Source organism: Caloenas nicobarica, chromosome 4 (assembly GCF_036013445.1).
Source record: "Caloenas nicobarica isolate bCalNic1 chromosome 4, bCalNic1.hap1, whole genome shotgun sequence".
Lineage (NCBI taxonomy): Eukaryota > Metazoa > Chordata > Aves > Columbiformes > Columbidae > Caloenas > Caloenas nicobarica.
Window position 1 is genome coordinate 47,540,780 of NC_088248.1, and position 12,329 is coordinate 47,553,108.

Consider the following 12,329-nt stretch of genomic DNA (forward strand, 5'->3'; position numbering starts at 1 on the left):
ACCCAAAATATGCCAACTCAAACATATTGCAACATCCAAAGATTTTAAATTGAACAATACTGCAAAACCTAGGATTCAAGAACTAAAACTGATGAATATTCATTATAAGCTTAAAAATGTAGATCAATATCATTAAAAAAATATTAAGACTTCTTGGTTTGTATTTTGTAACCCAGTGCTAAGGTATTAAGGCCATTCTTATGTTAGGTTAGTATCCCCCATGAAAATTCCAGATTTGAACTCCAGGAAGTATCACTCTTGCCTTCAGAAAACCCAAACAGTGTCTCTTTTTCCCAGCATAAAAATGAGTACTTTGAATATTACACCAAGAAAAGTGATTTTCCTTATTAAAAGTTATACATTACAAGAAATAAGGTATGATACGTTTTTGTTGCACAAATTTATATTCATAAAATACCTGCACCATAGCAGCAAGGTTTTGTAACTGTCTAAGTTTCTGTTTTGCAGCTATAAGCCTATTGATCTTCTGCTCAAACTCAGTATCTCCAGCAGCATCACCCAGGCTGCTTCTGTGACTAGATGCGGAATCTTCACTAACTCTGTCTTCTTCCACTTCTTCATCTTCACCTTGGGGTAGGTCAATATCTTTGCCATCCTCCCTATTATGACAGTCTGGAGGCGGGGAGAGGAGGAAACAAAACAGCACCAATGACACATTACCGAACTTCTGAAGTCTATTGTAATTACTGGACATTAGAAAAATATGAGCTTCATGATTAGGCTTTTGAACATTTTGCTCAAACAAGGTTCTCCCAAATTCTGTATGGCTATCAGAATTATTTGCATCAAGACTTAAAATTGTTAGAAGACTTCAAAACATACCTAAAGGTGACGACATTTTTAGAGTCCTTATATTAGCAGCAGATCTGTTATTTATTTCACAGTCTGTATTAAGATGTCTTCCATCTCTGTTATTAGTTCCACACTGTATATTTGAGTTGCTATTTATGTCACTCCAACTACTGATTCCTTGAGGATTTCTAGGGCAAAATGCATTACTCATGTTAAATTTTTAAGAACTGATATCGATGGAATTTTCCTTCAGCCATTTTATTAACTGGCATTTATGGGATTTTGTCCTGACCCTTTTAAAAAACAAACAAACAAAAAAATCAACCCCATATAAAATCAGTCCAGACATTTGGAATCTCACAATATCCATCTCTCCAACAGATTTTTAGATTTTTTTTAAGTAATCAGAAGCAGCTACAAATCATCATCTGCTATATTTACAACAATACAAGAGGTTTTCAAGGTATATGTCTATCTTAAAAAAGCTTTGTATGATTCATACCTAAATTAGTATTCCTTTCTACACAGAGAAGATCCTTGATGCACACAGTTGCCCAGCTGGACTACAGCTCTAAACGCCTCTCTAAACTGAAGTTTGGTTTTATTCCAATTATCAAGTCTAGGCCTGTTAACCTTCTAGTGGAATTTCATATACATAGTTCACTGCTTAAACCCAAAAGAATCACAGATTTAGAAGTCTCTTATAGTGATTTTATAAATGTCCAATCTCATCTACATTTGCCATATAACTAAGTTACCAAAGACAAGATTATTATACAATAATTTGTATAAGAAAGCTACTTCAAATTAAAAATTTTGGAAAGCTAATGTAATCACAGAATTAAATTTCTTCTGGTTGACTGAAATAATGTATTGCTTCAGGAAACCTGTAACAACTTAGCTACAAAAATTTAGAATGACAAAAAATATGACAACCTAATATTTGTAACAGGCTGTGGATCCTCACGTTCAGAATCACTTTCTGATTCTTCAGTTTCTTCCTCTTCCTTAGTGTTTTCGTTCACAGCATCTGTCATCATATCAGATGTTTGCTCATAGTAGTGAACTAACTCGCGTAACTCATTCAGCCTCTTACGAACTTCATTTAGCTTCCTGAGGAGAAAAAAAAAAAAAAAAAAAAAAGTTATGTGCTTTGCCATATTAATCAAATCTATGTAGAGTCGAAAAGCATATATAACATTTATAGTTCTTAAAAGTCTCCTGCCATTTTCCTGGTTATAAGAGCCTTCTCCTTGAAGCTCTGAACTTATTTAAGTGTCCTGGGCCACTTACTAAATGCTCTATAATACTAAATTAAGTAGATTAAAATATGAAACTGTTTCTTAACACAGAACTTATGAAAAAAGTAACACTCAAAATCACTACAGCACATTATGCAAAAAAAAAAAAAAAAAAATCAAGAACTTTTACTGAAGCTTTTCTGTTGGATTTAGATTGTCATCTTCTTCACTCTCATTCTGAGAAACCAGGGAATCGGGAGGATAGGGAGCAGATGCCAGGCTATTTGATTCGCCATTGACAACAGTTACTATGCCTACAGGACCAGAAGCAGCTGAAGTTGTACTTCTTTGATCAATACTTCTTTGAGGAGAACCTGAAGCAGGAAAAACTACAGAAAATAAATACAGCTCATCAGAACAACCTGCAAAAAGGAATCTGTTTTAGTGCATTATGTTAAAATGTAACTACCGAAAATATTGCCAACATATGAAACAGCAGTTAATAATTTATTTTCTTAGAAGAACAAATGCTTTTGTCTTAAGTTTCATGGCATACAATGCCAGCAGGCAGAAAATAGTAAGTAGCTTTTGTAAACGAGACTTCAGTCAGTTCCTTTTAGCTTTATCAAACTTCAGAAGAGAAAGCTTTCACGCTGTGGGTCTGCCCAAAGAGTTCTTTCTAAGGGTTTATGGCTGAATTGCTTTTTTAAAAAAATTTAACATTTCAACATGATAAAAATACTACAATTTTTTTCTTCTGCTCATCCGTTTTGCCTACATGCTGTAGAACATGGATCTGAGATTTGATGTTTGCTTTTTTCCAGCTACATGAAATCATATCCAAATAAGTTCATATTATATGAATTAAGTACATGTAGAAAGATGGGGGTATAGCAACGTAACTATTAAATCAGTCTGCCCTTTTCCAGGAGCATGCTTCCAGTGCCTCATTTCTTAATGTTACCCAGAATACACTGTGATCACCCCTCAGAAGTTTCTAGCTATAGGACAAACTTCACATGTACAAATGTATTTCTAGAATTAGAAAATGAGAGCATCAAGTAGGCCCGCATCAAGACTTCAAGAAGAAAAAGCCATCTAAGGAACAGGCCAAAACTCTATTCCATTCAGACAGTTCAGTTCCTCTGGTACAGTCTATAATTGAAGTCCCTGAGACTAGTGCATGAGAAAGTTTTTTGATAGCAGACAAGCAAACCCCATAACACCATAGACTGACTAACATCTGAAGTGCTGAGCACATAAATACAGATGTACGGTGATAAAAATACAGAAAGTTCGGGTTCATATGGTACAATCCACAGGTCAGCTGTGTCACAGACAAGCCTCGAAGAAAAAAATTGCGTCATCACGCCTTCACATTAGTCAACTTTGATGTTATAAACTAAAGTGCTACTAGCAAAAAAACCTTATCATCATTACTTCTAGAGCTCTCCATCAAGCCAGAAATTTAGACAGCATTAAAAAACATTTACATAATATTGCCCCAGCACAGCTTTATCGCTTCCATTTTATTAACCGGTTGCAAGCTGAAAGACCATGTAACAAATATACCTATTAAAAAAAAAGTGGTATTCTTGAAAAGACACAGTTCTGCCTATATTTACTTACAGGAGGAGTTATTTAGATGTTGGTCACGAAGTGTATGAAGTTCTCCTAACAGTTTGTCCATTTTTTGCTTTTTACCCTGCAACATTCGCATCTTGTTAAAAAGCTGCGCCTTCTCATCTGACAGGCGTTCAGACATTGAAGAGTTTCTGCTTTGTGAAATCTCTCTAGTAAGTGAAAGACTTTCTGCTTGCCTTCTATTGTCTGGTACAGACTGTGTCTAAAAAGAGTAATTTCATTTTATTTAGAGCACTATTTAAAAAGTCAAATAAATTTTAAGAAACAAAAAGCCCTCTTATAGGCTTGCTAGGCTCAACACCAGAGCAAAGAACATTATAAAGGGAAACCGATACTGAAAAGACTTCTCATGATACCCCAGTTATATATTGAGTTAATTCATAATTATATTGCAATATAGAGACTACTTCTCTGGATTTGCAAGAAAAACTGTGAGACAGAAAGATCAGTCAGCTAATAACTATTAAGAACACAAAGATGTTGAGCTTTCAAGTTTGAGGGAACCCTAATTACTCTACTAGCACATGCACACAAATAAGCAAGACAAATATCTAACTGCAGTGTTCAAAAGAATAAGAAAACAAACCATGGCAAAACTTACAGAGTGCAATCCAAGGACTGACCTGAGAATCATGAAGTTGGTTGTGAAAGCGCTGAATTAAGTCATTCAATTCTTCATTCAGTTCTGATGTAAGGCTTACTCCTGAAACACTACCTGTAGTCTCTGTTACAACTGGGCATGCAGAAGGAAAAAATGTAAATACTTTTCCACAGCAATGAAATACAGGCTATTTGATGAAAATGTCTGGTTTAACAAAAACACCAATATACTGTACCTATTAAAATACAGCAATTATTTTTAATGTCATGTCCTTCCCACCAACTTTACTTGCATTACAGAAATACTAGTAAGCCAACTTACAGCTCCTCTGTGAAGAACCATAAAAGCACTTTGCAACTCTGTTCTGTGTTTTGCTAAACAGTTCAAAGCAAAGTGAAAAACATCTAGTTGTCTAAGGTTGATGAAAACATTTTGCTTGTTAGAAACAAAGTTGTTACTACTTAGTACAGCCAAACTAAGAACAGTGTATGTAATATTACTTCCTTAAAATAATAAATTAACATGATGCCAAGCTTTCATCTTGGCATAAGTTGTAATCTTTATAGCTGCAAACACAGTCTTGAGGAGTTGTCCTTCAAAAAGCTTTGAGAGGAATACATTAAAAAGAAGGCTTTCTTCCCCTCCCTGAAAGTTCAAACAGTACTAAGACATGGAACTAGCACTGGAGAGATCCAAATAACTCTTTCCCCAAATATGAAGTAACACTTTGTAAGAAAAATCAAGCACAAATATTATTGATTTTCCCCATAGATCATGACTTTGTTACCTGAACAATGAAGTTTTACTGTTTTCAAATTTTAAAACATTTATTTTGCCCTGTGTTGAATCTGAATATTTACATTTCCTGCCCTACAGTTCTCGCACATACCACATATCTTTAAGTCTGTCAACACAAGCAGCGGTAAGAAACTTATTAAAGAGTGACATAAGTGGAAAGGTGAAACAAAACAAAGAATTTTTAAAATGTTCTAAGTTATCATAAGCAATTCTATTTTCTACCCACTTCATCTACCCACTCCTCATTGAGATGGAGTTTCGTATATTTGAGAAAAGAAGAGACAGCAGATTCTATCACAGGTCTGCTGCTGCAGAACAAATAGGAGAAAAGCAATTACTGAAAATGAGGAAACACCTTTCTATGGCACTTGCTTCTTTTGCTCCTGTGGTAGCTTTCTAAAAGTTAACTACCTACCAACTTCCGTGCTTCTCTTCTTACACTAAAATCTAGAGTTTTCTTAACTAGTTCCACTTTCCTTCCTACAATCTATCAAATTAAGGACAAAAGAAGAGGCAGGAAGAGCAAGGAACCTTAAAGAGAGAAGTTTCGTAAACTGTAGAAACCAATGCTTATATATATATAAAAATTAATCTATTTTAAATACAAAAAAATAACTGTAATAAGAACTGCTATCCCATCTACCCTCTAATCAAGCCTAATGGCAACTCTTACGGGGAACAGTAACACACACTGAATGTGAACTTGCTCAGTGCAAAAATGTCATTCCCTATGAATACACACACAACTGTACCCCATTTCCAAAGAGAACTGAACAGGACTGGGGGGAGGGCGAGGGCAGCATGAATTCCCAAGAAACAAAAGATAATCCACATGTCAACAATGCACAAATCAAGGACAACTTTTTCCCTTTCAAGACTGAACTCTTGAAAAAACAACTCTGCTGAAACTCTTTAAGCAGATAAGCAAATATCAAAAAGAAGTCTCTGCCCCAAAGATAACTTTTCAAAAGTTCGGAATACATAAAACGGAATTAAAAGAATGCTTTTGAATTGAAGGTTATAACATAATGGTGGTCCTCTATTATCAGCACCCCACATCCAATTTACATGCCATAGAATTTCAGAGTTCTAGTTCAATATTTACTTATTTAACTGCTTTAGTAACTTCCTCCTTTCTTTTATCAGATAAACCATTAGTCTAGCAATGGCATTAAGCTGTCAAGCAACCAGCCAACAACAACAACAACAAAAAATCCCATGAAAAGTAAACAAAATCTCAAACTACCAACTGCCTATAGCCAGAAGGGTGCAAAAAGGGAGAGAACACTGCATCCCCCACTCTGATTCTTTCCTTCAGAGACTTGGTACGACAATGGAGATGAGAGGCAGACTCCTAATCTGATGAGGTATACTAATTCTTAGGATGCAAATATCTCCCTTTCAGGATTTTACAAGCCACAAAATCAGCTGTGTGGTTTTTAACTGACATGTGATTTTACAATGTTACATTGTCAACTCTTTTCAGAAATAGAAGCCTTGCAGTAAATTTTTTTTAAAGTGCATTATGAAAAGAGACTTTTTAATGTGTACTCCACAATTGCAGCTTTTATCATTCAATCAGCATACTAACATGCTATCAAAGACACACCATCATTCCACATACCAGAATCATCCATGACAGCAATTGCTTGCTCTGCCTTATGCTGCAAAGCAAGAAGAGCTGCCTGTCTTCCTTGAAGAGCCTTCAATTGCTCCTGCTGTTGTAGCATCCTTTTCAACAAATCATGCTGCTTCTTCAAGTTCTCCAACTCCTCTTTAGCTTCCTGTTGAGGATCTCTAGCCTGAAAGATATGGAAGAATATTACCATAATCATGACGATTTATTTGTTAAGTACTAGTGATAGAAGCATCAAAACAAGCAGGACTTTCACAGAATCAAACAGCCTAGTTAGTGTAAAATGGTGTAAATGTCACGGCTTCACCTTTCCACTGGTCCTTTTCAGTCTAAAAATTTTAGACATCTAACAGGGAGAAGCCTGTACCACCAAGACATGCTCACCACTCCTGCGGGTTAAGTTTTCTTTAGAAATCCAGTCAGCCATCTTGACGTGCCCCAAAGACTAACCCAAGCATTCCTCATTTCAGCAGAATGTTTTGGGCAGTTATTCTTCTCTTACCTATAATGTGTTTAGTTTTGTATGCTATATTTATGCCGTAGATACTAGAAAAGACCAGATTTAGGTAAACCAATTTCGAAACAAAACCATGCACAGAACCCCCTGTATACCACATGTTCAAACACAGGGAAATAGATCTGAAGGAATGAAAGCATGTTGGGCAGTTAAAATACATTAAAACCAAGTTATTTTCATCATCCTATCCCAATTAAAAGCTGGAGATTTGCCTCAAAATGTTTATTCAAGGATAGTCAGCGAATTAAGTATTGTAATGAGACCTCCACAATTAAGATCCTGATCCTCTTTGAAGTGGAATTATCACAATATGCAGAAGAAACCATGGAAAAACTTGCCTCCTTTTTGTTAAGAGTTGACAAGTATTTAAAAAGAACATTACTAAAACCATCATCTTCTTTCCACATAGTGCTGAGTTTCTGAAGTACAAAATTCTCTCAGTCCAAAAATTCCACAGCAAATGTTAGAATAGAAGCAGGCATCTTATTAATCAGTTCTAGGTACCATGGAATGCTCAGCTTTCCAGCAGAGAAAGAAGAACATAATCAGAATCTAAACTTCTCAAAGGTTCACTAAAACTTGCACTGCAATTGGCACTGATCATTCCTCTTAAATTTTCATCTTTTCTATGTAAAGCAGAGTAGAGGCAAAATAGAGTACACAACGAAACAAACACAGGAAGGAATAAGGGGATGCATCTCAGCCTCACTCGCCTATTAAATAATCCAAGCATTATCTAAAGTACCAGTTTTGACTGAGTTCATTAAAATCAAATAAATTTTCAAGCTTAGTTCTATATTTAGATTAATAAGCTTGACAAAACATTTAAGCCTTCTATTTTATTCTATGGAAAAAAACAATCATCAAACTTAAGACTTTTTTTTTTTAATCAGGGTAAGAGACAAAGCCATAGAAAAGCTGGTAACAGATAACACGACAAGTTTGAGACTCCAAGCCCCTCGGCCTTCTCTCTTTGAACCAAATATTTATACGAACAGCTATACAAAGACATTTGTGGAACAAGTTAAAGCTACTATTCTCTAATTTATTTTCTCTATATGATATTAGCTTAAATTTGCATTGGTAGACTATTAGTGTAAACACAAGTGTCTGAAAGTCACATTCACAATGTTTTCCCAGAAAGAGAACAGCAAAACTGGAAGGGTCACCTACATAAAATCAGAACACCTGCTGTAAAGAGTTGCATGTAGTACTTTCTCTGTCAATGCTTACACTTCAGTAGAGAAAGTTGTCAAACATCTCTATTTAAAGAAAAAAAAAACCCTCTAAGCAAAGAAAAGTCATTCAATTAAAAGACAACTAGATACAGAGAAGCAGGCCAAATGGGAACATTCACTGTGAGTGACAAATACATTTAAAGCGGTTAACAGAAGAAAACCAAAATCAGCACATATAAACCCTATGTGAGGCTAAAACAATATTTTGAAGTGTACCTTTGAAGGCAATCCATGTTCTCGGCTATTAATCCTACAAGGCCAGATTTCCCTGTCATTCAGGGCAGCTCTTTCACTTTTCCCTTTAGGGCTTGCAGTAACATCAAAGTCTGTAACCTGTTCTCGTGAAGCTGAATTCCCTAGTTTGTCCTCAATGCAGGGCCGAATGCTCAAACTAAAAGATACCTCCTTTATTAAATAGTTTAGTATGTTAGAATTTGAACATGTGCTCCAACTTAGCATGCATTTTTACATTACAAACCTACCCACTTTTATCAAATAATGAAAACTAGTATCAAATAAACTCTACTAAATGGCAAAGACATTTTTAGTCATTCTTAAAATTTTCATAACAATAAGGCTCCATAGAGAAATCAACCCTATAAGACTAGACATATCCATTCCACATGTAATATATTCAGGCTGCATGTAAAGAGAAATTATATGCAAAATGAAGAGCCAAACATAAAACTAAAACCCATTTTGCAAAGGTGAAGAAAAACACAAGTTCACATGCATACTTTTTAAAAACTGTACTGGTCATTTTCTGTATTTTTTTTTTTAAAAACACGTCTTCCTTATCTACCATTTGTTTTTCTTTACAGGGATAGAAAGAGTTCTTACAAAGCTAAAAATAATTACAAAACTTTATAATGTTTTAGCTACTGTTTTATTTCCAAGCAGGTAAATTCTCCTAATCTGTAGAAAACAGAGTACTAACTGGCTAAAAGAGTACCAGCTCTCCAGTACTTTTCCTCAATACAGTAGTATTGGAAGATGTAAAACATAAGTTGTTATTAAAATGTTGCCGTACCTACTACAAGAATTGTTTACCACGTTAATATAAAAACTTTTATAAGTGGAAAACAAGACTGACTGTGTACCTCAGAACTAAAATTCAGAACATAATTTCTAAAAGGTGCTCATGTCTCCAAAAAAGGAGAGAAACTTTTGTGTTAGGTCAACATTTCTAGCATATCACTAGAAAGATGCTTGGGCAATGGCCCACTAATGACTCATTTCTAACCCTCTCCCCACCCAATGCTAAGTTTTCCCCACTAACAGAAAAAAAACAAAACACAAACCTTACATTGCATTGAAAACTATTCCTTCCTACATCAATCCAGTTCATGCTCTGCCAAAGTAAACACTTAACCCTTCATTCTACTTTGAAGAATGACTAATGACATTCAAAAAAACTAATCAAGGTATATTGTTGTGACAGAATCATGAATTTTTTTCCCCATATTTAAAAAAAAAAAAAAAAGTAGTCCACACATGCATGAACACCTCCTGAACAGTGTCTGGGGGTTTAATATTTTTTAATTGAATGCAAATTATGACACTATCACAACAATCAGGACAAAACCAAAACAAAGCCTTCATTTCTAGCACCTTAATTACTAAAAGGCAGCTTACCGTGGTATCTGAAGCCTCAGACTGCACATCAATGTTTAGCGATGTGCTCTCACCTACCGAACCAGATCCCACAGCTGAATCTATAGTCCGAACATCATCCTCCTCATTTTCTCTAGCCTGAAATATTTCATTGGCATAAATCAAAAGCCATATACAGGGGCAGTAAAAATGAATTACGGAAGGGACTACACATCAAAACCAACACCCCCAGTAGCACCATCAAAACATCAATGCTCAACTCCTAAAAACGCTTACAGTGCAGAAATAAATATATTATGTTCTCAAACTTACAAGCATCTTTTGCAAAAATTTCAGATAGGATTTCTCCTGCTCTTTAAGGTGATCTATAAGGTGTGATAAACGCTCAACATTGGCCGATCTTTCATTTTTCTCTACAAGATCATCCCGCATGGAGCTGGCCTTAGCAATATAGTCGCGAATTTGAACTAGTCTGCTCACAATCTGTAAAGACACTGAAATTACTGAATGCATTCAGCTACAGCTTTAATGTATTTAATGCACAAGAAATGGTGATAGCAACAGCAAAGTAGCAATTAAAGGGGTGACATACTAGTACTTTCAATCCTATAAGCACACATCTGCAAGTGGTTAAAAGTCAATAGCCTTTACAAGGATAGATTTATGCACGAGTGAAGCTGCAAGACCAAAGCACAGGGCTTCTTGTCAACATAGGCTAAAACAGAATTGAGCTCATTAACATATGAAAATATTAAACTGTGGGATTATTTTCTGGAACTGTATAAAAAGACAACCAACCTTTAAGATGAAAATTAATACTGTTTCTGTTACCAATAAGAAAATTTCTAAAGAACAATACATGATTAAGTTTGGGTTCACATTTTCCTCAACTTGACTTTTAAAAAAGTGGGAAGGTTTAAGTATTTCCAATAATGATTTGACAGTTATACTTTTCAGAAATTTAGAAATATGCACTGAGAAGTAACAAGGTAATTAAAACCTTTCTGAGAGTCAATATTCTGTAGACTTTATAAGCTATGTAAATACCTGGCTACTATCCATAGCTGGTTCTCCTCCTCCATCTTCTTGAGCAGAGACTTGACAATTTTGCATGAAATCCTTGCTTAGAGCAGCACCAAACAACTCTTTACATTGGACTGACACCCCACTTTCCTTTTTTTGGGAACCTGAGGCAGGATCTTTGCTCTTGTTAGTGTTTATCTGCAGCGACAGGAAGTTGAATGGTTTTTTGTTTTCATTAAGTTGACGTTTGTTGTTAGCAGCTGTTGCCCTGCCTTGAGAATCACTTCCAATGCTTCTCTATAAACAAACAAAAAAAAGAACAGTTGTTTTATTTTTTTCCTCCAATATATTATCAACACTGATTTGTTTCACTGCTTGAATTACCAGTTCTGCAGCATTATTAGACTGATTTTGAAGTTACCTTATTAGTCACTGACTAGCCAAAAGCTAGGTAAAGACAGTGCAGGTGATTTTTTGCCGTATAGTTTTCAGAAAGCAAGCCCACTTTCCAAGAATAGCAAAAAGGTTCTGCAGTTCCTCAGAGCTTAAGTTCTCAACCTGGCTGTGGCCTCCACTTTTACTACAGTGAAAGGCATCCTACTTCTCCAGGTACATTTAAGAGAAGAATAATAAAAGAGCAACATAATCACTTTGAGAATATGATACCTCATACTTCAGCTTTTCTTTAGAATCTTCTGAATAGCAACTTGTTGTCCTAATATACACTTGTGGAGAAAGTTATACCCAGTCTTTATATTCCCAGTCAAAGCAATGAACTACCTTTGAAAGAATCTTCACAACTCAAACAAGTTAACAACAAACTGGCAAAGATTAACAAGCCTCTATTCTGAAACTGTTAGCACAAATTTATGCCTTGTTACCAAAGAATTAATCCCTCACACTTTTCATTGTTTTGCACAAAGGAAGGATGAACATGCCACTTTCCCAAAGAAGCAGTTATTGCTCAAGAGCTCATGCCATACATTGCTCTACACTTTACTGACGAGCAGTTATTAAAGCTACTCTTCTGCTTAATCCACAAGGATAACATGTTCAAAATCACAAACTGGCACTTCAGGAACAGACTTTCAAAATAAGGTAACAGATATTCTTAAGTGGCAGACAATTATGATGAGTAAGAAATACTGATTTGAGGACACAGGAATTTCTTAACAACTGAGAGGAAGAAAGTGAAGACAGCTAG

At 35.4% G+C, this 12,329-nt stretch overlaps 1 protein-coding gene across 16 annotated transcripts in view; it reads right to left on the minus strand.

Annotated features, from left to right (window-relative positions):
- The window catches only part of PCM1 (pericentriolar material 1), a 57,815-nt gene that overhangs the window by 27,516 nt on the left and 17,970 nt on the right, over positions 1-12,329 (minus strand). For 12 of the 16 annotated variants that reach the window (XM_065633213.1, XM_065633208.1, XM_065633215.1 and 9 more), the window contains 9 exons: positions 11,150-11,422; positions 10,415-10,585; positions 6,722-6,899; positions 4,322-4,431; positions 3,684-3,900; positions 2,245-2,443; positions 1,750-1,926; positions 844-1,001; positions 419-633 (listed from right to left, as the gene is read on the minus strand). In XM_065633213.1, the coding sequence (XP_065489285.1) occupies positions 419-633; positions 844-1,001; positions 1,750-1,926; positions 2,245-2,443; positions 3,684-3,900; positions 4,322-4,431; positions 6,722-6,899; positions 10,415-10,585; positions 11,150-11,422 (1,698 nt within the window). The remainder of the gene's footprint in view (positions 1-418; positions 634-843; positions 1,002-1,749; positions 1,927-2,244; positions 2,444-3,683; positions 3,901-4,321; positions 4,432-6,721; positions 6,900-10,414; positions 10,586-11,149; positions 11,423-12,329) is intronic. The other 4 variants (XM_065633210.1, XM_065633209.1, XM_065633217.1 and 1 more) reach the window with 2 other exon arrangements.